At 47.5% G+C, this 27,675-nt stretch overlaps 1 protein-coding gene across 1 annotated transcript in view; it reads right to left on the bottom strand.

The window, feature by feature from the left end:
- igsf9bb (immunoglobulin superfamily, member 9Bb) overlaps positions 1–27,675 on the bottom strand; it is an 831,812-nt gene that overhangs the window by 143,066 nt on the left and 661,071 nt on the right. Inside the window, exon 7 of the mRNA XM_085967995.1 lies at positions 5,535–5,680. Within this exon, the coding sequence (XP_085824121.1) occupies positions 5,535–5,680 (146 nt within the window). The remainder of the gene's footprint in view (positions 1–5,534; positions 5,681–27,675) is intronic.

Below are 27,675 nucleotides of genomic sequence, written 5' to 3'. Positions count from 1 at the left end.
ATATAACAGCTTGCTTTAATAGCGACCTGGCAGCTTATTAAAACCCAGCGTAACAATCAATCAAAACAACAGCAGTTCACACTTAAATTTAAGCTCAATCTAGCCTCATGTTCTGGAGATGAAAGTGGAACCAACAGTGACCAAGATTCAAACCTATTGAAATCTGACTTTTCTGTGGAGAATACAATTTGATTGCCATTTCAGTCATTTTTATAGGTGTGCACTACAGTAAAGTCAGTCTAAAATAAGATCACTTTGGTAAATGCAGTTCAGGGATTCTCAATGACAGGGCAATAACCAGATTTCACATTGTCTTAATATTCTCATATTGTCTTAATAAACCAATAAACGTAGAGACAAATCTCATTTGAATTAATCTGGTATCATTCCTTTGAGACATGGATGACACAGGCAAGGCAATATTTAATGCTCATCCCTCGGGCATTAGGAGCCAGCTACAGCATGGGGCAGGAATCATAGGATAGCAAAATACTGCGGATGCTGGAAATCCGAAATAACAACAGAAAACGCTGGAAAAACTCAGCAGGCCAGGGCAGCATCCATGGAGAGAGAAACAGAGTTAACGTTTCAGGTCGATGACCTTTCGTCAGAACTGGAAAAAAGCAGGAAAAGGAATCATAGGTAGGCCAGACTAGGTAGAGCACTGGTGAACCAGTTGGGCTTTGTTGACAAAGCAGAAGCATTCATGGTAATTTCTTACCTGGTGCCATCCACAATTTACAGGAAACTCTCCTTTAACCGGCACCTAAATAACCGGTAATCTCTGTTAACCGGCAAAATTCAGGAGTAGGTTTAGGTAAGTTTTACCTCATATTAGTGGCAGTTCCTGGATCTATGGCTGTGTAACTGGGGTTCGTGCACTTGTTGCTAAGCAACAGGGACGCTTGGTCTGCGGCCGAAGTTCCTGCACATGTTGCTAAGCAACAGGGAAGCCTGGATTTGTTGCTGTGTACGGAGCTCTCGTACCTTTTAAACTATACCTCTCTGTAATCCGGACTTTTTGATAAACCGGCACCACGCCGGTTCCATTGGTGCTGGATAATAAAGAGTTTCCTGTACCAGCTTTGTTACATTTCACAAGTTGCCATGGTGGGATTTGAACTTGTAACCCCTGGATTACTATTCCAGTACCATAATCACTAGGCTACCATTCCTAATTAGTGGGGCCGGGGGGTCAAATTGGAGCTCCCACTGTTTTACTGAATGTTGCTCATGGATTCATGCTCTTTGCATCAATGTGAACTTCCTTTGAAACAAACTGCTACGGTGCCTCATTATCCCCACTCTCATTACAACACCTGGTAGGCTTTTCAATTATTTTAAGCAATAGGTGATTTTTGAAAAATAAAAATGTTGATTGCATTATGCGCTTGTTTGGAAGGAGTGTTAATAATATTAACATTTTACTTTTTCCAACGGTTTATAATTAACTTATTGGCACCCTGACAAACCACTTTCAATATGCATGGATTAAAAAATCAGGGCCCAGCATGTAAAAGAACACAGCATGTGATAGAACACTCGACACGTTTTAGACATAGTACGTGAGCGACGTGCTTGTCAAAATTAAGTGGTTGTGGCTTCTTTGCATCAATGAAAAACAGCCCAGCAGCAGAAGTGATCTGTAGCAACATTTGTTTAACAATCTGCTTTACATGGTAAAAAACTAAAACTAAACTTTTATCTGTTACATCAGGTATTGGATTCACTCTTGCTGATCACAGCAGAATTAACGGAGTTTAATATGCCAATGTCTATTGAATGCAGCATCATTGATGCCAACCTGTTGAACATTGCCCCTGATAGCTGGCTGGGCAAAGTGTTAACTTCCAATAATCACAGACCATTCAAAGAGCTTGAACGAAATAGCCATGTGATTGACATCATGAAGTTTTTTTGGGGGTAGAAGGTTTGATGAACAGTTTTGTCTGGGAACCAAGATCTGTCTTAGGCCTGTGAGGAGACAAGGCCAATGATACTTTGTAATCCCTATGTTAGAGAGTTCTGTAGTTTGGAGCTTTCAATTGTGGGCTCATATTTGCTGTATGCAGCTCACAAGTCAATCTGTACACAGCTAGTCAGAGGGTCTTTGGCAGTATTTCTATAGCAACAACTGTTCTCTTTTCAACCCCCGGGTCTTTCTATATCCAACTCAATATTGGGTGGGTAAAGGCACAATCTGATTCATTGGGGCTGTGAGGTCGACTTATTGGAGTTTTTCATGATGCTGAGGGCAAGGAAATACCTAAAAATGTAACAATTGACTTCAGCACTAGATGACATATTGAAAATACAACTCAAACAGTAATAACTGAATGAGTGTCTGAAACAGAAATTGTGGAAGAAATCTCTACATGGTCAGTCTCAGAGAGGAATGGCATGTCAGCCACAGTGGTGCTCATGGGTATACCTTCAATCTCCAGAATGGGCCTGAGATGACCCCAAGGACCTTTGACTGGTGATACCCCGCACAGTGTCGTCATTGGTTAAACACCATAGTTAACAGATTGAGTACTAAATCCACCTGCTTGGATAACTGGACCATGTTGCATATTATACTGCAAACAGATTGGGGGTACATTTGACATTGAGCGATAGTGTAAAATAGGCAAAGAACAGTGGGTGTTTGATTTAGCACAGATTTTCATAATTGAGTCACTCCAACTAATTTAAATGTAAATAAATGTGTTGTGGGACAACTGGAAGAGAATACAGTGTATCCCATAATGCCATGCAATTCCCATCAGTCAGTTATACTTGCAAATTCCCTATTTAAGCTTACCACAGTTCAGCACACAGCAAGTGAGATAAATAGCATCATGGAAGAAGACGCAAAAAACTTCCCAGAAATAGTGCAGAACCAAGGGTCTAGCGAGAATGAGGAACTGAAAGAAATTAGTAGGAGTAAAAAAATGGTACTGGAGAAATTAATGGGACTGAAAGCCGATAAATCCCCTGGACCTGATGGCCTACATCCTAGGGTTTTGAAAGAGGTGGCTATAGAGATAGTGGATGCATTGGTTGTCATTTTCCAAAATTCCATAGATTCTAGAATGGTTCCCGATTGGAAGGTAGCAAATGTAACCCCACTATTTAAGAAAGGAGGGAGAGAGAAAACGGGGAACTACAGTCATCAGTAGTAGGGAAAATGCTAGAATCTATTATTAAGGACGTGGTAACAGGGCACTTAGAAAATAATAATAGGATTGGGCAGAGTCAACACCGATTTATGAAAGGGAAATCGTGTTTGACGAATCTGCTATAGAGTCTTTTGAGGTTGTAACTAGCAGAATAGATAAGGGGGAACCAGTGGATGTGGAGTATTTGGATTTTCAGAAGGCATTCGATAAGGTGCCACACAAGAGGTTATTAAACAAAATTAGGGCTCATGGGATTGGGGGTAATATACTAGCATGGATTGAGGATTGGTTAATGGACAGAAAACAGAGAGTAGGAATAAATGGGTCACTTTTGGGTTGGCAGGCTGTAAGTAGTGGGGTAATGCAAGGATCAGTGCTTGGGCCTCAGCTATTCACAATCTATATCAATGATTTTGATGAGGAGACCAAATGTAATATATCCAAGTTTTCTGATGATACAAAGCTGGGTGGGAATGTAAGTTGTGAGGAGGATGCAAGGAGGCTTCAAGGGGATATAGACAGGCTACGTGAGTGGGCAAGAACATGGCAAATGGAATATAATGTGGGGAAATGTGAATTTATCCACTTTGGTAGGAAAAATAGAAAAGCAGAGTATTTTTTAAATAGTGAGAAATTGGGAAATGTTGGTGTTCAGAGGGACCTGGGTGTCACTGAAAGTTAACATGCAGGTACAGCAAGCAATTAGGAAAGCAAATGGTATGTTGGCCTTTATTACAAGAGGATTTGAGTATAAGAGTAAAGACGTCTTACTGCAATTATATAGGGCCCTGGTGAGACCACACCTGGAGTATTGTGTACAGTTTTGGTCTCCTTACCTAAGGAAGGATATACTTGCCATAGAGGGAGTGCAACAAAGGTTCACCAGACTGGTTCCTGGGATGGGGGATTGTCCTATGAGGAGAGATTGAGTAGACTAGGCCTATATTCTCTAGAGTTTAGAAGAATGAGAGGTGATCTCATTTAAACATACAAAATTCTTACAGGGCTTGACAGGGTAGATGCAGGGAGGATGTTTCCCCTGGCTGGGGAGTCTAGAACCAGGGTCACAGTCTCAGAATAAGGGGTTGGTCATTTAGGACTGAGATGAGGACAAATGTCTTCACTCAGAGGGTGGTGAATCTTTGGAATTCTCTACCCCAGGGGGCTGTGGAGGCTCAGTCGTTGAGTATATTCAAGACAGAGATTGATAGATTTTTGGATATTAAGGGAATCAAGGGATATGGGGATAGTGCGGGAAAGTGGAGATGAGGTAGATCAGCCATGATCTTATTGAATGTCGAAGCAGGCCAGGTCCAGTAGGGCCCCTGTGCGCGCTGCGCTAGGCCCCATCCCTTTAATCAGGGGAGGCCTGCAGTACCACGGTGCTACGTGCCGACGCGCGTGGCGCTGCTGCATGTAGCGCTGCAATATTCAATGGTAGCGTCCCAAGAGGGAGGGGGAGCACTTCCAGTAGTGCCCTGCCTCCAGCTTGGGGCACTATCATTCAATTTCGGGCGCGGGGGCACTAACTTTTTCGGTTTGCTAAATGTAGAGCCCCAGCAAAGTTAGCACCCCAAAGGGGGCACGACCTAATTTTTCATTGTATTTGGTGTAATGAAGGGACTTTTAATTAAATTTGAAAATCAGAACATTTATATTTATTTGAATTGTCTAAATTGTTTAATTATTTGCGGATTGCAAAGCATTAGGGGATTCCATTCGGAAGCCTCCTTTGTGATTGGAGGACCTGGCCCACGTGATCCCAGGGACGCTCTCCGAACCGCCTGCGTCCCTGAGATCTGTGGGCCTTTACGCAGGCGTACGCCTGGAGCCCCGAGACCCGAACTCTCCGCAACCTGGGAGCCTGGAGGTAAGTTCGGAAATTAACTGCAATTTCAGGGCTATTGTTTTCACAGTGGTGTGGAGCTGCAATTGTAAACAGGATACAGGAAACTCTTTTTTATCTGGCACCGACGGGACCGGCTGATCAAAAAGTCCGGATTACAGAGAGGTATACTTACTAAGGTACGAGAGCCCCGTACACGGCCACAGATCCAGGCGTCCCTGTTGCATGGCAACAGGTGCAGGAACCCCGGTTACACGGCCACAGATCCAGGAACCCCGGTTACACCGCCACTAATATGAAGTAAAACTTACCTGAACCTACTCTTGAATTTTGCCGGTTAAGAGAGATTTCCGGTTATTTAGGTGCCAGTAAAAAGAGAGTTTCCTGTATTAGAGTCTGAAGCCCAAGACTTCAATAGGCGTGAAAGCCATGCACCATTTTCAGTGGTTGATTAAGAATATAGAACTAGTGCAAGTTAAATCCCTATGCCCTGCCCTTCAATCCCTCCCCGCAAAGACCACACTCACACTGGACTGTCAAGTAAGATGAGGCTGAAGGAGAACGACCAAGGCTGTTACTAGGTACACAGGTGTACTTCCCAGCATCCTCAGGCTTGACTCGGAAGATGATCAAGGTTCCATCAATCAAAATCCGCACCCTCAGCTTCAGATCACTGTTAGAGACAAACAAAGGAACACAAAATGTTATAATTCTATTCAAAATGCGCCAAGCTTTATTCTTTAGGAATGATTTTAGCTACAGATGGTCAGTAAGCGCAGAATCTATCATGGGTTGACACTAGCAAAGTTCACTAGAAACATCTGTCGCCTACACAAGCCTGCCCCTTCTCTTCCAGTAAAGGAGACTAGTGGCCTTGTGTGGTGGGGGGGACTCTTAAGTACTGACAATAGACACCTGGGAAAGGGCTGCTAGTCTGGAATCCATTGAAGATTGTTAGAAGATGTTCCAGGCATCCTGAGTGTGGGGCAGGCGTGATGGACGAGCTGGTCTTTTCCTGCCCGTCAGTTTCATATGTTTTTATGTCCGTAAATAACAGCAACGATCATTCGAACGCCCAAATTAGATTATAAACTGTAACACATTCCATGGTGTTTGTTATATTTCATAATATTTAATGGTTTTAAAATTATTGATATTTTTGGCCAGTTCTTTTCATGGTCATCAAGATTAAGGAAGTTAGTGCGGGGGAATGGAGCAGTTTCCCACGTTGGAACACGTATTAAATGCACCCAGATCAAGTCTACAGCATGGGCCAGATGCACAGTAAAGGACTGACTGCTCTGCCTTTGCCACAACCTCAGAAGGGCACCGCCTGACTCCACCAGTGGCACACTTCCATTTCTTGTACCAGATATCTTTTCTGATATCTCTCTGAAAGACATTATGAATTCAGTGTCAATTTGTGGCAAATTATGGGTGGGTTTGTGTTACAAGTGCCTTAAACTCACTTACCACAAGGCCATTATGACAGTCAGGAAAGAAAAGGCTGTCGTATTGAAGTGATAAGTACACTCTGCAACAGGTTTCCATGACAGCAGATCAGTCAGAGCATGGCTAACAGATTGGATAATCTGCTGAGCAGAATTTTCAGAAACTATGAATTGGAAATGTTACTGAGACCGTACTGATGAATTAGAAACTGCAGTGAAGCACTGGAAATGTTTCTGATGAATTAGACACCATACTGATGATTTAGAACCCCCTTTTTATTGCTAAAAGCCCAATGTAAGATGGAACACATTGAAGTAGATTTACCACTTGCGGTCTGGGGGTAAGACTGGTGCTGTCTATTATAGAAGCTGCCTGATTTTCATTCCATTGAAATCAATGGAAATAAAAATCCGACGGTTTCTAGTGCGAGTTTTACCCCTGATAGCAAGTTGAAAATCTACTCGCCTATTTCAAACCAGCAAAAATTAAATAAAAAATACAAATGAATTCAAGGATGTATTGCATTATCACTTTGACATATGTAAAAGAAAAATAAACATTCTTCAAACAAAATATATTCAATTAAAATCTAATTCACAATCTTCACCAAGAATGACCAACCCTTCATAACCCATTAGCAAAATACTGCGGATGCTGGAAATCTGAAATAACATCAGAAAATGCAGGAAACACTCAGCAGGCCAGGCAGCATCGAGAAGAGAGGAAGACTGTTAGCGTTTCGGGTCAAGGACCCTTCCTTCATAATCCATAACTAAACTCAAAGAACTGTCCTCTGGAAAGGTAATGAGTGAAAGCTTAGCCTGGTGACCTCACTGAGCTGGGCAACCAGCCCTCTCCCACTCGACTGAGAGCCAGTTAGATTGATGGAGTTGAAATATGGGTCACTGGGTTAATCAATGTTATACGTTGCATTTGTGCAGCTTAAAGTTAATTAAATAGACATGAAACATGCAGCTCAAGAAAGACCAGAACTACATTTCAGTTTAATCCTGGTCAAACGATACACTCTGGTAATGCTGACCACTCTGGAAATAGCATTCCGTTTTTTTGTTAGATAGGATCGCACTTTGTTCAGTAGTACTTGTTAGAATGGTTACTTTTTTGTATTTTGACCCCAACTTTACCAATAAGGATGAAGCCCCAATTTACAAAGTATTACAAAGTATTTACAGCACAGAAACAGGCCACTCGGACCAATGGATCCATGTCGGTGTTTATGCTCCACACGAGCCTCCCTCCCACCCCTCTTCATCTCACCCCCGCAACATATCCTTATATTCCTTTCTCCCTCGTGCTTATCTAGCTGCCCCTTGAATGCATCTCTGCTGTTTGCCTCAACCAGTCCTTGTGGTAGCGAGTTCCACATTCTAACCAGTCTCTGGATTAAGACATTTCTCCTGAATTTCCCAATTTACAAAAGGATATTGCCTTCCTCTATGGTACTGCCTGCCAAACCGCTCTGGATACTACTGTAGATCATCCTATCCAAGGAGGTCATATATTCCCATACACCTAACCGGGAAAAGTTCTCCCTCTCTCTTTGAGTATAAATAAAAGCAGCCTCACCAATTCTTGAGGTTAATCATCTTGAAATGATGGCGGTGGCAGACATTTCCCAAACATTACCCCAGCGTTCATCCGTTAATAACACTTGACGTATATACGTATCAGAGTTGCCGCTATGTATGCAACTCTGAGTTACCATAAATGTCTGAACTTTATTTATTACTAAAATCCCAATACAAGATGGAACACAATATTCCAAAAAAGTAAAAATAAAAATTTGAGGAAATATTATTTTCTCACTTTGACTCATGTAAAATGTAATAAAATGTATTAAAACTATCACGTCATATATCAAATTATCACTATTTCATTAACACATTCACAGGAGTCGAGAGACTGACTTAACTACGCTGCAACTAGATTTGGCAATAATCAAGGAGAGTCGTGCTCAAATTGTAGGATGAGCCAAGACACTGATAGTTTGGTGTTGTAATAATCTGATATGTGCATGTCTCTGAATTCATCATTGCTATTAGATTCCATGACCCATTTACTGATCTGTAAGAAAATAAATCAATTACAGTCGAAAAGTTCTGATTCCAGCTACGGCTCAAAGATGTTTTCTTTCCAAAGCTTTCGAATGACTATTTTTGCTGTACTATCAGCAGGGAGTCTCTCTACATAGAGTTAGGCCGAAGGCACAGTTAACATTTTAAATCTGTTCTCCTAGTACACCAGGGTAAAGCTGCTACATGCGCAGGCTGCTTTCTGGGACCTCACCCAAGTGATCATTCTTTATGTGCAAGGCCAAATAGTGATAGTAAGGCTGTTCTACCATGAAGGGCATGAGCCAAGATGAGCCCAATCCAGTTCTCATTTTATGGCCAAACACACACTTTCCAGAAAAGGCCAAGTGAATGTTATCAGAAGTGGGGACCACGGTTGTTTTTTGTCCTGTCTGTAAAGTGATATCGATAGGTTAAGTGAGTGGGCAAAAATTTGGCAGATGGAGTATAATGTGGGAAAATGTGAGGTTATCCACTTTGGTAGGAAGAATAGAAAAGCAAAATATTTAAATGGAGAGAGATTACAGAATGCTGCGGTACAGAGGGATCTGGGTGTCCTCGTACATGAAACACAAAAAGTTAGCATGCAGGTATGGCAAGTAATTAGGAAGGCAAATGGAATGTTGGCCTTTATTGCAAAGGGAATGGAGTATAAAAGTAGGGAATTCTTGTTACAACTGTACAGGGCGTTGGTGAGACCACACCTAGAGTACTGCGTACAGTTTTGGTCGCCTTATTTAAGGAGGGATATACTTGCATTGGAGGTAATTCAGAGAAGGTTCACTAGTTTGATCCCTGGGATGAAGGGGTTGTCTTGTGAGGAAAGGTTGAGCAGGTTGGGCCTATATTCATTGGAGTTTAGAAGAATGAGAGGTGATCTTATTGAAACATATAAGATTCTGAGGGGGATTGACAGGGTAGATGTTGAGAGGATGTTTCCCCTCGTGGGGGAATCTAGAACTAGGGGGCATAATTTCAAAATAAGGGGTCGCCCATTTAAGACGGAGATGAGGAGGAATTTCTTCTCTCAGAGGGTCGTGAATCTTTGGAATTCTCTACCCCAGAGAGCTGTGGAGGCGGAGTCACTGAATATATTCAAGGGTGAGATAGACAGATTTTTGAACTACAGGGGAGTCAAGGGTTATGGGGAGCGGGCAGAAAAGTGAAGGTGAGGCCAAGATCAGATCAGCCATGATCTTAATGAATGGCGGAGCAGGCTCGAGGGGCCGAATGGCTGACTCCTGCTCCTATTTCTTATGTTCTTATGTTCCTTCCCCAGCTCAAAAGTCTGACGGCCAATTGTTGTGTCTGAACTGTTGTCCTACTTGAGATCAGCCTGAGAATCAAACTCGGGACCTTGTGGTTTAAATGGCTTAGTACCACACCAGGTGGTGCGTTTGCCCACTAGCCACAGGGAAGCCATTTAATGACCATGTTTTGTATAGATTCTTCATTAACTTAATGCTTAGATATGTGTACTGTCGGGCTCTGGCCAATTAAACTGCAGTTAAAATCTTTACCATTAAACCTTAAAAACACTTAAACCTTAAAAAAAAAAGACAAATTCGGAAACAACATCCTTTTCCTTTCATCACTCAGTGCTGTCTCTTAATGACAGCCTCGTAATATATATTGGCTTTAGTTCCCCGCAATCGACTACAACTATTTCTTTATAGACTTGCTGTTATGACACCACAATCATTATTCTTCGTCTGCAAATGTAACAACACATCAACTCCACAGATTCACCACTGTGCCAGCAGAAAATGGGCCAGAAACAGAATGCATCCCGTATAATTGAATACACATTATAACAAAGTAATACAGACCATGGCTGATTTCACAGCAGTAATCTAATACCAGGGTTCACATGATAAATAATAATCACGGCAGTTTCATTCTCATAGGTTGCTGCATAAGAACATAAGAATTAAGAGCAGGAGTAGGCCATATGGCCCCTCGAGCCTGCTCTGCCATTCAATAACATCATGGCTGATCTTCGACCTCAACTCCATTTTCCCGCCCGATCCCCATATCCCTCGATTCTCCTAGAGTCCAAAAATCTATCTATCACGGCCTTGAATACACTCAACGACTGAGCATTCACAGCCCTTTGGGGCAGAGAATTCCAGAGATTCACAACCCTCTGAGTGAAGAAATTCCTCCTCATCTCAGTCTTAAAATGCCGACCCCTTATCCTGAGACTATGCCCCCTAGTTCTAGACTCTCCAGCCAGGGAACACAATCTCTCGGCATCTACCCTGTCAATCCCCCTCAGAATCTTATGTTTCAATGAGATCACCTCTCAGTCTACTAAACTGCAGAGAGTATAGGCCCAATCTACTCAATCTCTCCTCATAGGGCATCCCTCTCATCCCAGGAATCAATCTAGTGAACCTTCATTGCACCGCTTCTAAGGCAAGTATATCCTTCCTTAGATAAGGAGTCCAAAACTGTGCACAGTAGTCCAGGTGTGGTCTCACCAAAGCCCTGTACAATTCTAGCAAGACTTTGTTACTCTTGTACTCCAAATGAGGCTTACAGATGGACAAGATAATGGATAGACAGGTCAATTACAGACATGCTTGGTGTCCTGTGTTGGCATAAGTGGTGTGGCTCGGAGCCAACTCATGGCTACATTATGCACGTCTGTAGTTCTCTACATCATAGTGGACATGGAATTTCTCAGAATGTTATTTCTCAATAAACTTACAGTAATATCATAATTGTTAAATATTCAGTGTCAATCAACCAGAACATATCTTGGACACAGAGTGCACTGGGAACTGGTGACTGCACGGCAGCCATTAACCACTAAAAGCAAAGCCAAATTAAATGAGACCAATATTTTTACAGTATAAACATGGCAGCTGCTTTGGAGTGGTTGCAATGCAGTGATTGAATCCCAGCGCTCAGTCGATAGTTAAATCCCGTCCTCTTTTATGGTTTATACCACCAGAATCCCTTGACTTGATAACTGCCTTGTACCAGAGTCTGAGCCACGCGTCCCTGTGGAAACACTATGGATTCTCCTATCCGGCAGCCATATATCTTCTGATTTGTGATTGTGCCTGTTTTTTTTGCAGTAAAGCAACATTACATAGTTTTATTGCATTTAGTTATGATTGCCTATAGGAAGCGCAATGGATTCTCATATTAGACAGCCACACACATAATGTCCGGTGCAAGACAGAGCTCTCTGTCTCTTTCCACTGTCACAATATTGCAAGGTTTTATGGTATCTTCTTGCAGATTTCCGACTGCTCTCCTTTGTTTCCGATAGGAATGCGTCCGTACCAAGCGATTATTCTATAGGACATTCTAGTCTTTCGGAAACAATCAATCTGCAGATGGCTGGCACATGAATTGGATCTCTTCAATATTTATGCCTTTCTGTAGTGCACTACTTTTGACTGATGAAAGGGAAATCACAAATGTGGAGCTAATGTCAGCTGAAGAACCTTCAAAGTACCACGCTGTAAACAAGGTCCAAATTCAGGCAGAATGACTCCACATTTGCATTTAAATCCCACCAAAATGATCCGTAACCAGGGCTGCGTTCTCCACCCAACTACCAGGAACCGCACCAAACGATTCAGACCTTAACCAGGTTGCAGCATCTAGTTAGGCAATCTCTGTGCGAAATTATTTCATCTTTCGCAACTCGACCAGCTGAAATTAAACTACACTGAGTACTGCTGCAGTACACGAGTAGACAATGGAAAAAATGCAGGAAGCATCTGCTTACCAACACTGACATGAAAGCATGCAAGGCCCTTAATAAAAAAATCAAACTCATAAAAATTGGGATCAAACTTCTAGTTTCCTTCTATCATTAAATCTGATTCTTTAGCTTGTAACAAGTGGCTGTTTAAGTCACTATCCAATATAAAAAAACAGGGAACAGTGCAACTTACAACCCACACTCTATAGTCACTCTGTACATTTTTCCAACATGCTTTGGCACAGCTTGTTTAATCCAATGCCCTGCAGCCTCTCTCCTCCCAAGAGTCAGACTTAAACCAGCAATGATTATTAGGCATCCTCTTTACAGAGTAATTGTAGGTGATGTAGCTTCAACACAAATTACTTATTTATTCCTTAGTCTTTAGCTTTACACATTCATGCTTAATTGTCTTGGCAACACGACAGATATACACCGGGGGGCTGAAAATCTACAGGTCATTCCACTGGTCTCCCATTGTAACTCTGATGGGAGACTGGTGGAACTATGTGGAATTTAAGCTCCTTGCTATGCATTTTTAGTGTGTTCCTCCAATACACTGTTCATGTTGACTATTACCATCTTGAAGACACTTTAAGGACAAATCCATACTTACACATGTCTTTTGTAAAACCAACTTTCCTAAGAGTACTTATCACTCACTCTTTGGTCCTTACAACATGATCTGAGAGAGCAAGATATTAAAGGGAAGACAGGCTTCGATGATTGATCCGTGTTCCTAAATTATTAATGTGTGTAGTCTGGAATTGACAGGGTTTCAAACTACAACTCCAAATGCTCAGTTCATCTCATTCATTTTTGAAGATGTTCAATTAGCTTTAAAAACTATATAGTGACCTCCATGCTGCTCTACTTCAGTCAACAGGACACAATCAGGGTAACCATTCAGTTCATGCCAGTTTAGGTCTGTGACTGCTCCACAACCTTGGTTACTGCTACAATTCATCAGGTTATAGAAGCCATGCTTCATTGGATGGGATATGCCCTCTGACTCTGGAAGTCTGCTCCGTCTAACGGCCCAGTGCATAACCAGTAAAAGGCATCATTTGAGGTTTACTCCATTTCAAAGGCTAAAGGTTGAAGATCAGAGCTCTTGACCCTTTTTTAGTTATTTCCATGAGTATTTTTTCCCTCACATTCACGGTACTCAGGACTGAGCACGCTGCTCAGCCGCATCACAGCCAGGGATTGGTGGGTGGACAAATGACCAATCCCCATCACAGCGAGAGGATCAGCGGTCAGTCAGACATGACCAATCCCCATCACAGCGAGGGGTTCAGCGGTCAGTCAGACATGACCAATCCCCATCACAGTGAGGGGTTCAGTGGTCAGTCAGACATGAGCAATCTGCCAATGAAAATGGGGACAGTGACTGTTTTCTTCCTGTCGAGTTTGTGAAAGACAACTCAATACTGTAGTAGCAACAGCAGGGAAAAAAAACCAATCACAATACTTGAACTAATGCAGTTTAACACTCCTCAAGCAGATAAAAACTAAAAATATCGTTAAATTAACTGTGGAGTGAGCAAAACGTAGCGCAGATGCCCCAATGAAGATTTTGTATTTCCTCAACCAAATTCAACCCCAACCTTGATTTCCATCGTCCTGACCCGATGCAATCCCCAACTGTAACTCGCACATAGTTGGATGAACTTGTATATCCTGAATGCTGGATGCAGGTGGCCGGCAGGGTTAGTGAGTCCCAGCCGTTATAAAGATCTTAGCATCCCACTGCAGCACCCGGGTGTTAAAATTCCCCCCTATAGACTTGAATGTATGAACTTGTGACTGAACTATAAAACGGCTTGAGAGTAAAACATACAGTTATGGAAAGAATAGAGGAAATGCCAATTACCATTATTGATCACCAGTTTAGTCATCTTTTTTGTTAAAGAAAGGATTTATATAGTGCCTTTCACCTCCTTAGGGCATCTCAAAGTGCTTTAATGTAGTACAGTGAAGTACTTTATGAAGTGTAGTCACTGTTGCCTTGTAGGAAATGCGGCAGCTAATTTATGCACAGTAAGGTCCCACAAACAGCAATGAAGGAAATGACTAGATGATCTGCTTGGTTGAGGGATAAATGTTGGCCTGCACACTGGGAGAACTCCCTTGCTCTTCTACCAATAGTGGCTTGGGATCTTTTACGTCCACCTGAAGGGGTAGACGGGACCTCGGTTTAATGTCTCATCTGTAAGACGGCACCTCCGACAGTGCAGCACTCCCTCAGTACTGCACTGGAGGGTCAGCCTGGATTATATGCTCCTGTCTCAGGAGCGGGACTTGAACCCACAACCTTCTGACTCAGGGGCGAGAGTGCTACCCACTGAGCCAAGGCCGACAACCAGAACGCCCCGAGCAAAATACACTCCTTTTTCTGTTTTCTTTATCCCAATAAATCATAAACATTACATGGTAGCACTGCAATTACTATCACTCAATATGTTCGCTTTTAAAAAACAGCAGCCAATCGAACTGACAAAAATGCAGAATTTGTAAGGCAGATAGATTATAACAGTACGAGATGCAGCGTATCTGAACTTCTCTTAAATTTGGTTTAATCATATCCGGATAAATGTGATGAAAACTTCCACCCTCTTTAGCAGCTGTTATAGTCCTAAGAGAAATTATTTGGACAATCTCAATCCAGCTCCTAAAGGACAGACATTGGCACAAATTTGCTCATAACTCAGGACTAATTGGCACTAAATTTTTTAATACAATTCAGAGAGCTCATAAAGATCTATCAGACAGGCATCACAGTGCTCCCCATCTCTAATGAGATCTTTGCAAAATACAAGAACTCTGTCCAAACAGAATGAATTTCCATTGAAAGTTCATTTATACAGGCTTTCTATAGTCACCAGTGAACTTATAAATGGCTCACCAAGATTAGCTGGCATGTGCAGCATTTTAAAACAATTTAATTTGCAACTTGTTTTTGATATTCACTTTCGATCTCCTTTTTAGCTCTCACCGCCCCATCCACCATTGCTGCGTGTGGGTGTGTAGGGTGCGAAGGGCGAAGTGGGTATACTCACAGGAACGCAAGAATTGATGGATGAAAAAAGACCAAGGTCCATCTCGTTTGCCTTCTACCATCCTGGTAGTCGCATGAAACAACGATAAGGGAGTTGGTGAGTAATCATGGCAATCAATCTCTATCAATTAGTCGCCAACAGACCCAGACATGAGGCGAGGAATCCTCAGTGGTGGAGAGCTTCGGGAACCATGGGCAGGATTTTCATTGGGCCGTGGAGGCAGGATTGGAGGTGTGTGGGGGGTTAAAATCCCAAAATCGGGGGGCACGAATCCATCCCGCCCCCAACCCGCCTCCATGCCAGTTTCAAAGGAGGCGGGTACCCGACCCGCACTGGGACCCGCCTACCCGAGGCGGTAAGGGGATTAGTGCCAATTAACTACCTGTTAACAGGTAGTTAACAGGCAGTTTTTAGCCTAATCCCTATTTTCATTGTTGAAATGTGGGATTCCCGACGGCTCCAAACCACGCCAAGATAGCGAGGCGGGCCGTCGGGATGAAGGGCTTGGAGGGGTCGAGATGTCCGGTGTTCAGGTGAGTGATGGGTGCATGAGTGCAGAGGTAAGTGTGTTTGGTCTGTGTAAAGTGTTTAAAGAAGTTTTACTTACCTTTACAGCCTTCCTTCCTTCAGGTCTCGGGAGTCCCTCATCTCACCGGCACAGAAAGCAGAATGGCAAAAATTGCAGCATTCAGCTTTCTGTTCCGGGGAGATCTCTAAATCATCCTGACAGGAAGGAATTAACTTGGAGTACAGATTGTCAGTCTTTGACAGCTTCAAACAGCTGTGAAACGCTGATATTTCATCTGTCAAAAGGTCTTGACAGATGAAATATCAATCTGTGACGTCACCTGTTACCAGGTGGCCCTTAATTGGCCTGCTGAGCCCGCTGGGCGGGCTCAACAAGGTCAACCAAGTCAAAATCACGTGGGTTGGCTAGAACTCGATGGAGGCAGGACTACAATCCCAAAAGTTGTAGTCCCGCCTCCTACCCGACTCCTCAATGAAAATCCAGCCCCATAAGTCCAAAGTCACCGCTTCCACCCAAGCCTATACTCCTATACCTTTGATGATGCCACTCTGTTTTTGCTCACTTGGAGATGTGAGAGAGTTGCCCAGGCACTCTCCAATATTGCCTCTTCCTCTTTAGGGAATGGTTAACTACTAGTCTGTGCATCAAAATAATTGCATAGCTGGGACTGAGAGGTTGTCTTGTGAGGGATAATGGGTGAAAACCATCATCCCACTGTTCTCTATTAAAGCAGCTTGATGCTACAGTGACCATTCCACCATCCTGCTCAAATCCACATTGCCTCTCAACGCACATTACTTAACTAAGGAAAACTACACCCTGGACAGAAAGAAGGGAAACGTTCCATTCTTCATCTTTCACTTTGACGTATCGAAAATCCACAAAAAGATGATCAAAATAATGCTGATATTTGCAACAAACTCAAATAGAACATATTTTTTTAAGGGGAAGAGTGAGCACACAAGTCGGCTCACAAATTTCTTATCTCAAACCTACTGAAGATAACAACAGTATATTTGCACCAAAATCAAATATATACAATGAAACCCTATTGTGTTACTTTAGTGTTATGATGTTGAATGACTTTGCCACAGTTTTCACCGAGGAGATGGATATTGAGATTGTAGAATCATCAGAGGTGAGAGTAAAGCATTAGTGGAGGTTAGTATTTAAAAAGAGACATGTCATTAAAGAAGTTACTCAAACCCAAGGTAGGCCAATCACCATGGTTTGACTGTTTATATCTGTTGGTACATGAGGGAGATAGCCTAGCTACAGCTGAGGGACAGAGACAGCCTAGGCCTTCGCAATCAAAGTAGACCTTGGATATGGTCATAATATGAATGTTTAGATCAGAAATATTATGTTCATAATAAGAATATCTGGAGACTAGAAGGGTTATGCTTAAAACAGCAAGGACACGGCATCTTACGTGCAAGGTTGTTGATGTATGTTGAAGACTACCATGTAAGGCAAGGCCAGTTCCAGTTTGATCAGAAATAATATATTTAAAAGAAGCTTTGTTCTAAGGAGGAGAAGAGAGAAACAGACCAAGATGAACGCATGTCTACATTAAAATCTGCTGACAGAACTCCGTTTGTAAAATGCGTTATACTTTGAAGAAATTATACTCCGCTTTTAGATAGCGAAAGGAATGACCAGGAGAGTGAGATTAGATCGGGAGCTCCTAAAAAGTGTAATTAAGAAACATAATTAGCGTACTGACAAAGATTATGTGCTTTATGTCCATTGATCCTTTAATTCTAATTCCGTTATGTGGCCATTTAAACATTTTCACAATAAAGTTTTACTGTAGCCAGGTGCATTATGTCAATCGAGTCGACTAATATTTAATTTATTCCAACATTTCTGTGAATTAAGAAATGTTCTTTGCGCCTTTTACTTTTACTTTGTAACATCTGCCTGTAGAAACTAGCAGAAACCATTTTTTTCAGATGAAAGGTTGTATACCATTTGAAATTTGTAGAGATTGTTCTGTATTTAAACGAAGTCCCATAAAACTAAACATTTGTGGAAGGTAAAATAATTTATCTAGCTGATTAGCTTTAAGTAACGTGGTAGCAATTTAGCTGATATGGTCGCTAGTAACTTGGCCACAATTGAAGCCTGTGGCATTTCCCAATTGGTAAGGATCTTTACTTTAGGCCAGATGGCATTGATACGGTTTAAAACCCATTATGCCTGCCATAAGAAACCTGCACCAGCTTCACACTACAGCTGTGAATCAGGAATTATTCCAAATTTACTGCTCTTCCTCATTAATATTAATGTGTGCACAATGCAAAATTATTCACTGCACCAAGAGACATTAACACTGCCTAAAGCTTCACTTGAATCTTTGCTCTACTCCAGCCCTGCAGGGTGCCACTCACTACATCACAGGGACTGTAGTACAAAGCACTGACATTTACTTCAGTTGGTGCACTGGATGCTGTCGGCGGATCAAATTCAACTTCAAACAGATGGGTTGGCATTTTTTTTTCCTGCCGAATTTTGTGCTCCACCAACTGACACGTGTTAACGAATGCAGACTTGTTTCACCCCGAGACTTCAGGGACTTTAAAGTCAGAAACAGCAGAGGTTGGCTGCAGAGTAACGCACCCCTTATTCTGCCTTCAAAAAATGTGCCATAGGTCTGAATGGCATGCCCCACTGCCACCAGTGTGACATGCCAACTGTAGATGCCACCAATCTTCATGGCCTCCCTGGGCCAATTTTCACCCCACCAAATCGTCGTTTACATGGTGGCGACAACCACAAAATGGGGACGGTCGACTAACCGCCTCATTAATGTTGGTGCCCCAGCCGCCGCCATTTTTAAAAGGCCTTCCCTTGGGCGGCTGGAGCACCCGCCTGTTTCGGGTGGTAGACCTCTTCATTATGCAAATTGGGGTCCTATGATGGACGCAGGACCCTGATTGCAATTTTCAGGGACAGATGGCCGGAGTGTGTGTCACGCATGGCCCGCCCATGTGTTGTGGCATTAAGTGGCCTAACCTGTGGTCCTCAAAGGGGCCTCTGCTGGCTGATCCAAAAATGGTCTAAAAAAGTTTCTGGATTATATAGTTTTGTGGAGCAGGAGCGTTCCTCCTGGGTCCACTAATATATCGTGGTTCGCTGCCGGCCTGTGTTATCCCTCTTCCGCCTTTGCCTCCCAGGCTTCAGGCTGGCGCGGCGTCTGAACTGCCTGATGTTGCACCAGCCTGGTGCTGGTGAGCTGCTGCAGCATCCCTGTTTGGGGTGAACAACTTGCCGACGAGATTTAAACGAGGCTCGAGCTCAAAATGGCTCACGCCTCCTCGCCCACTTGATGGGGACCACCCAATAAGCGAGAATTGGCCCCTCTGAACAGGACTGCCAATTTAGTGCCAGTTAACGCTGCACATGGGGGCGGATTTACATTGTGAAGTTGTGCCTACCAGAAACTGGATGCACATTGCCCAAATGCATTTACTAAAACCCTCTTACCGGGGCATTGCGCACTCGACTGATGTCACGATCTGCCGGCGCAGGAGATCGTGGCGATAGTGTTTAGCGCCACCGCAAAATGTCTAGTTAATTTTGCGAGCAGCGCAAACATCACTGTACCCGGGCGCTAGTTGCTTTGCGCCCCATTAGCGCCCTCTTAAGGCGCTAACGGGAGGTGCAAACAACTGAATTTTTCCCCCATAGTATTTTACTGAGACGTGTCCTATAGTCTCTTAGTGAGTTGTAATACTCTGGTGTATCTGATGTAGCATCAGGTTTATCTTCTAATACATTAATTATGGTAAGGTTAGGATGTTATTTGGTGGAGACTTGATATCTAGTTACAGATTACTGGTACATTTGTGCTTGTGCAGTTATGTTAGTAGAGGGGAGACACCCCGCTCATCAGATTAGAATCTAACCTGAATCCGAGAGGTGAAAGAACAACGTTCTAACCCATTGCTCTGTTCAGTCCCTCATCCAAACTGAATTTGGTCTCCAATGTAAATCAGGTGCATGTTTTGAAGTCTGATATACTTTCGTTTAAATATGAATAAAACTGTCATTCTGCAATTTTAAACTGGAGTCGCTGTCTATTAGCAAAACAGAAACTTTCTTCAAGGTCCTTTAGTAAAACAAAAAATAAAAAGAGTGAGGGAAAAGGATTGATCCATACTTCCAACTGTTCATATGATCTGTACTCCTAGTCAACATCACTCAGACCAACACTACTCTGTTATTATCAAAGAGGACAAAGCTTTAGGAGAGTCAAACACTAATTACAGAAAGCCATCAATGGCCTCCAAACTGTGCCACTATAATTAGTATAATGCGCCTAAGTAGCTTCAGGGAACTGAAAACCAAATCAGCACATCTACTAAAAGATTTTTTTTATGCACAAGCATAAGAGGGCACTAATGGGGCGCAAAGCAACTGGCGCCCGGGCGCGGCGATGTTTGCGCCGCTCACAAAATTAACTAGACATTTTGCGGCGGCGCTAAACACTACCGCCATGATCTCCTGCGCCGGCAGATCGTGACGTCAGTCGAGTGCGCAATGCCCCGGTAGCGCCCCGTGATGAAATAACTCTGTGTTCTGGATTGTCTGTTGTTGCACTTGTTAATGTCTGTAAATGTTTTACAGGTGTAACCACTAATGTTCCTCCCTAGCTCCGCCTTTATGGATCCTCCTGATTGGTGTGAGTCTTATTTATAAGAGCTGGGTTTTACTCATAAGGGCTGGGTCGGTGATGAATGATGGTTGCCCTGTGTTAACTTGATGCCAAGATTCTTACTTAATAAAAGCCCTGAGTTTGAAGCCTTGACCTGGACAGAGAGTCAAGGCAGGGACTGGACCTGCTCAGCTCATTCTCAGCCTTGCTGTCTAAGGAGAAACAGAATGGAAAGTGGTGGTCTCCTTCTACCATCAACTTCAACTACTGAGGTGCCTGGAGAGAGAGGACAGAGGAGAGGAGGAAGGGGAAGGCCAACTTCATCATCAACCAGGGGAGAGGCCCTTCCCATCACTGCCTCCCCAAATTGGCCTCCTTTTCAGGAGAGGGAGAGAAGGGAGAAACAACCACCGACCAACCTTTTGGAAGGAGGGAAGAATAAGAACATCTACAGGTGGGTGTTATTAGGTGCACTCTCCTAAAGACTTTGTTTTGTAGGTGGGGGGAGGAAAGAAGACAGAAGACAGAAGGCCGGAACACCAAGGGGTGTCTGTGTGTGTGTGTGTGGCTCTTGTAAAACACTAGGCCACACACACCACTATTAAAACACCCCTTCCACTGCCTGACCTGGGACAGCTGGAGCTGCCTAGGCGAAGTCAATCAACCCATTTAAGACCTGGTGTAAAGGGCTGAGCCTGGGCATTCTCCAGCTTTCCCGGGTGAAGACATCTTCCCCCCCCACCAGAAGACCAAAAACAGACTTTATTTTTTCATCGGAGAGTGCACCCCTGCCGACACCCACCCACCATCCTGAGTGGTGACCCTGCCCTTGCGGCCTCCCTCCTTCCCAACCCCCCCTCTCTCTCTCTCTTTGTCTCTCTTTGCCTCTCTCTCTGAGGCACCTCTATTTTATATACATTAATTGCCACTTGAGCAGAGGGGAGAAGGCCCCTCTCCCAATTTTAGTTAATAAGGGGAGAGGTGTGCCTTCAATTTAACAGCTCCCTCTGCTCAAGAGAAGACACTAATTAACCTGAGGCCATTAACACTTTCAGGCCTGTGACTTGGGGTGAGTGTGGCTCTTTTAAAAAAAAAACCCACCCATAATGGCGACTACTTCATCGCCGGTGACGGGATCAGCAAGGTCATATGCGGCGATGGCAGCCACAGCCACGGCTGCTCCTGCTGCCCCGTCACCTTTCACTTTAATAACTAAAAAGCTTGGGGTGAAGAGCTACACTCACCCCCACATGACTATTGAGGCCTGCGTAAAAGCCATGGCTGGGGTTGTCGGCCCCTCAGCCATCGTCGCGGCCTCAAAAATGTACGGGAGGGCTGTGTTCTTCCTGGGGTCGGAGCGGGCGGTGTCCCTGGCCGTTGCCAAGGGGCTCACTGTGGGCGGGACCTTCCTGCCGGTGGATCCTCTCGAGGCCACCGCGCGGAGGATCGTTATTTCCAACGTCCCGCCCTATATTCCTGGTGAGCTCCTCCTCCCCCACTTACGCCATCTTGGGGAGGTGAGGTCGGGGATCACGCCTATCCCGCTCGGCTGCCGGGAAGCCAGCCTTCGGCACACCTTCTCCTTCCGGCGCCAGCTCTTTATTCAGCTGGCGCGGGAGGAGGACACTGACGGGGCTTTCGTCATCCTCCACGAGGGGACCGCCTATCGCGCCTTTTGGACGGCGGACGGTGTGCGGAGCCACGCCTGCAAGGAGGTGGGGCACATCAGGAAAAACCGCCCCGCCTCCAAGGCCGCCGGATCATCTGGTGCGGCCAAGGCGGGCGCCTCCGCTGTTCCTCTCCCCGGGTCTGGCCGCGCCCCCGAAACAACTGATGCGCGGTCGTCGTCGGAGGCCGATGCCATCAAGGCCTCCGGCGGGGGGGAGGGAGTGGGTCCGGGCGGAAGGAAGGCGCGGAGAAAAGCCAAACACCTTAGGGTGGGTCCCCCCGGGGAGGGCGAGCCCTTGAACCAGGAGCCCCTGACACCCGCGCTCCTCGCGGAGTTGGTCGGGGCAGACGAGGGTGGGAGGGACCTCGTGCCCGAGCCTGTGGTCGCGACCGCCGCGGCAGAAACGTCAATACCTGCAGCCGGGCTCGGGCCCGAGGAACCCGACAAACCTGCTCCACCGGAGGGAGCTGAGGAGGAGGCCTCTGGAGACATGGAGGTCTCCCTCACTCCCTCCGTGCTAAAAAGGCGCGACCCCCTAGAAGAGGAGGAGGACCGGGAGGAGGAAGGTCCCTCCGACCTGGGGGGGTCGTCGCCCGCCGCGGGTACTGCGCCCCCCCCCCGCTGTCATCATCACCGGTGATCGGCAGGGGTCGCCTGTCCCGCGGGAGGCTGAGGCAGATCTGTCTGTCCAGCACGTGCCTCCCGGGGATGGGGATGAGACCCTGCTCGGGGGGGGTCGCGGAACAACCCACGGCAGAAATTGATATTCTTTCGGTGCCGTTACCCCTCGCCGGGTCGGGCGGCCTGGGGTCTGGGTCGGGCGAGCTCGAGGAAAATGAGCTCGCCCAATATGACCCGGACATTCCCCAGGGGCTGCTCGACCTGGTCGAGGGTTTAGTTGAAGGCACCCCTTCCGCTGGGTCGGAGGCTGGTGACGTGGAGGGGGAGGGCCCCCTGACTGTGTCTCCGGCGCCGGACGTCCTAGAGGAATTTACATTTGTTTACTCCCCGATTTCTCCGGACGTTCTGGCGTCTGGGGCGGAGGGGGACACCGAACCGCCGCCGTCTTCTGGCCCGGCGCCCCCGGAGGAGCCCAGGGAGGAATCCTCTGCCACCGATCCTGGGGGTGGGATTCGGGCAGAGGCGGGGCCAGCCGATGCGGCCGAGCCGTTCGCTGCGCACTGCGCGACGGACGGGTCGGCCGCTGGGGGCGACCCCCCGAAGGAGGATGGGGACTCGGTGATGGGCGCGGAGGATGAGTTGGATTCCATCGCCGACGAGGCGTTGGATGACCTCGTGCCCCTCGCCGAGTCTCCCCTCATTACCGTCAGGGAACTCCGGGATATTGTGGCCGTGTGCCAGGGTCATCAAAACAAGACCTGGCTGGCCCTCGTCACGTGGTCGGAGCTGGCGCTGCTCATCGGGTCAGTCCGTGCCGCCGTCAAGATCATGGGCGCGGACGCGGACGTGAGCCCGCTCGAGCTGCGTCGGCTCAGGTCGTTCCTCACTGGGCTGCTGAGGGAGTGGCGGTCGACTAGCGGCTGCGCTCCCTCCTCCCGTTAGGGTAGAGGTTGCACTATGCTTCTGATATGAAGATAACCATAGCCAGCCTCAACATCAACGGCAGCAGGGAGGCTCGCCGCAGATTTAATAACCTTTCGGTCCTTCAGGACGGGAAGTATGCGGTGTGCTTCCTGCAAGAAACCCACACCGTTCCGGGAGACGAGGCCACGTGGCTCCTGGAGTGGCAAGGAGAGGTCAACATGAGTCACCTCTCCAACGTTTCCAGCGGGGTGGCTATCTTGCTGGCCCCACATTTTCAGCCGGAGATCTTGGGGGTCAAGGAGCACGTGCCGGGCCGCTTGCTCCAGGTCACTGTTCGCCTGGGGGGCGTGCCGCTCCATCTAGTGAACGTGTATGCCCCTCAGGCCGGTGCGCAGCAAGTGTGCTTTTTTGAAGAAGTGTCCGCTCTTCTGGGCTCCATCGACGTGGGCGAGTGCGTCATCCTCGGGGGGGATTTTAACTGCACCCTCGAGGCGAGGGACCGTCCGGGTCCCCTGCGATGCCCGGCGGCGATGGAGAAGTTGAGGGACCTGGTCGGGTCCTTCGACTTGGTGGACGTCTGGCGAAATCTCCATCCCGATCCAGCGCCTTCACTTACGTGGAGTCTGGAGGAGGAAGGTCCAGAATCGACCGCCTTTACATTTCCCGGGCGTACGTCTCCTGCGTTCCGGCGGCTTCCACGCGGCCAGTGCCGTGCACGGACCACCACCTGGTGTGGGTGGAGCTCATTCCGCTGCGCGTGCGGGGGGGGTGGGGTCCGCGTACTGGAATTTTAACAACCTGCTGCTGGAGGACGTGCGGTTCCGGGATTCGTTTCGTCGGTTCTGGGTCGACTGGAGAAGGAAGCAGGGGGGGCTTCCCCTCCTTGAGGCTCACGTCCGTCTCTTCTGTCAGGAGTACGCGAAGGGGTCGACCAAGAGGCGGGAGGCCCGGGTCGGGCGGTTGGAGAAGGAGGTGCTCGACCTGGAGTCCCGTCTCGGTCAAGTCGTCGAGGACCCGGCCCTGCGGAAGGTGTACGAAGAGAAGAAGGGCGCGCTGAAGGACCTGCAGCTCGTCGGGTCCCGAGGCGCGTATGTGAGGTCGCGGATCCAGTTCCTGCGGGACCTGGACCGCGGCTCCCCCTTCTTCTACTCGCTGGAAAAAAGACGGGGGGTCCGTAAGCAGCTCTTGGGGCTGCTGGCCGACGATGGATCTCTGGTCTCGGATCCGGAGGGAATCAGCGCGGAGGCCCGCGCCCATTTCAGGGCTCTGTTCTCTCTGGATCTGTCCAGCGAGGATGCGCGCAGAGTTTTGTGGGAGGACCTGCCGAAGGTCGGCCTGGAGGGCGCTGAAGAATTGGACGCTCCTCTGAGTCTGGAGGAGCTGACCGGCACCCTCCGCCAGCTCTCCAGGGGAAAGTCCCCGGGGCTAGACGGGCTGACCGTGGAGTTCCACAGGGCGTTCTGGGAAGTCTTGGGGGGCGACTACGCGCGGGTCCTGGGGGAAAGTTTGGCGACCGGGGAGATGCCCCTCTCTTGGCGCAGGGCGGTTATTGTATGCTGCCTAAGAAGGGCGATCTCCGCCTCCTTAAGAACTGGCGCCCGGTCTCCCTCCTCAGCACGGACTATAAAATTTTTGCGAGGGCCATGTCTGCTCGCCCACATGATCCACCCCGATCAGTCCTACACGGTCCCGGGCCGGACTATCCACGATAACATCCATCTGGTCCGGGACCTGATCCACCATTCCCAGAGGGCTGGTCTGTCGGTCGCCTTCCTTTCCCTGGATCAGGAGAAGGCGTTCGACAGGGTGGATCACGAGTATCTCTTCGGGACTCTGCGCGCATTTGGGTTCGGGACGCATTTTGTCGCCCGGATCCGACTTCTGTACGCTGCCGCAGAGTGTCTGATTAAAGTTAACGGGTCCTTGACGGCGCCCCTTCGCTTCGGGAGGTGGGTGCGTCAGGGATGCCCCATGTCCGGTCAGTTATACACCCTTTGCGTAGAGCCTTTCCTGCACCTCTTGCGGAAGAGGTTGACGGGACTGGCTCTGCAAGGGCCGGGCATGGAGGTGGTCCTCTCGGCTTACGCCAATGACGTGCTCCTCATGGTCACGGATCCCGCTGACTTGCGGAGGATGCGGGAATGCCAGCAGATTTACTCGGACGCATCCTCCGCCAAGATCAACTGGGAGAAATGTTCCGGACTCCTGGTGGGTCAGTGGCGGGTGGACTCCCTGCCGGAGGAGTTCAGGCCCTTCGCCTGGAGCACCACGCACCTCCTCTACTTGGGAGTCTACCTTAGCCCTGCCGAGGACGCCTGGCCGGCGAACTGGCAAGAGTTGGAGGCCAAAGTCACCACTCGCTTAGGACGCTGGACAGGACTGCTCCGAGTGTTGTCCTACAGGGGTCGAGCGCTGGTCATAAACCGGCTGGTGGCCGCCATGTTGTGGTACCGGTTGGTCACTTTGATCCCTCCCCCTGCGTTTGTCGCCAAGATGCAGAAGAAGCTCATCGACTTCTTCTGGGGCAAAAGGAAGCACTGGGTCTCTGCCGCGGTTCTGAGTTTCCCACTTAGGGAGGGCGGTCAGGCGCTGGTGTGCCTTCGCACCCAGGCTGCGACTTTCCGTCTTCAGACGCTGCAGAGATACCTGTACGTCAAGAATCCTCCGAGATGGTGTGCGCTGGCGACGTATTTTTTCCGCCAGCTGCACGGCCTCAATTACGACATGCAGCTCCTGTTTGTGAAAGTGGGCGGCACGCATGCCAGCCTGCGGGAGCTGCCTGTCTTCTACCAGGAACTGCTATGGGTTTGGAACTACGTCGCTTCCAGGCGCAGCTCTCCCCCATCAGGAATGGCGGCTATCCTTCGGGAGCTGCTGCTCAGGAATCCGCACCTCCACGTCCGCGGGTTCGGGTGGCTGGCGGAGCGCAGGGCTGTGCCTGGCAAGGTGACGAGAGTCGGGGACCTGCTCGATGGCGGAGGAGCGGGCTGGATGGCGCCGGAGGAGTTGGCGCGGCGCATGTCTTGGGCCAACGTCCAGCTCGTGGTCAATGCCATCGAGTCGATGAAAGCGACACTGCGCCCCAGCGCCACAAGGTGTATCGAGGCGGCTCAAGCGCGTGGGGCGATCCCGCCCGAGCTATCCCCCATTTGGACGGAATTCCTCATCGGCGCCCGGCCCCGAAACTCCCCTCGGGAGCCGACGCCTCACAATTGAGCCGTCTTGAGGAAATACCCTCCGTGCCTTTTCATTCCGCACAGAGGTATTTCCTGTACGGGCTGCTCCTGCACACGCTCCACTTTGCCATCTTCGGCTGCCGTCCGGACACCCGTCTTGCCTTCCGGCGGAGGCGGAGGTCCCCAATGGAGGGCTCTCTATGCGGGAGTCTTCCCTTGTTCTATTGGGGACTTGGCCTGGAGGGTGTTGCACGGAGCAGTCCCGTGCAATATATTTTTAAGTAGGTTCACGGACTCCCAGGCCACCTGTCTTTTCTGCGGTCTGGAGGAGTCCGTGTTTCATATATACACGGAGTGTGAGAGGTTGCAGCCCCTCTTCCATTATTTGAAGGGGCTGCTCCTCGATTTTTGGTTGCACTTCAGTCCCACGCTCTTGATCTACGGTCACCCGGTGCGGAGGGGAGCGGGCAGGTTGGAGGATCTCCTTGTGGGTCTGCTCCTGAGCCTGGCTAAAAAAGCCATCAATTGGTCCAGGCAGCGGGCGGCTGTGGGGGTCGTCCAGCCAGATTGCCTCCCTCTCTTCCGCGGCCATGTTCGCGCCCGGGTGGCCCTGGAGATGGAGCACGCGGTGTCCGCCGACTCGCTCGAGTACTTCCGCGACCGGTGGGCGCCGGGGGGACTGGAGTGCATAATTGATTTGGACAACCAAATTTTAATTTGATTTGTTAAGGTTTATTTAAAGTTTAATTAGTTACAGT

This window comes from Somniosus microcephalus, chromosome 26 (genome assembly GCF_052327205.1).
Source record: "Somniosus microcephalus isolate GS21.2 chromosome 26, FLI_Smic_1.0, whole genome shotgun sequence".
NCBI lineage: Eukaryota > Metazoa > Chordata > Chondrichthyes > Squaliformes > Somniosidae > Somniosus > Somniosus microcephalus.
Note: the sequence above shows the minus strand (reverse complement) of the source record. Positions and strands in the feature narration are given on the sequence as shown.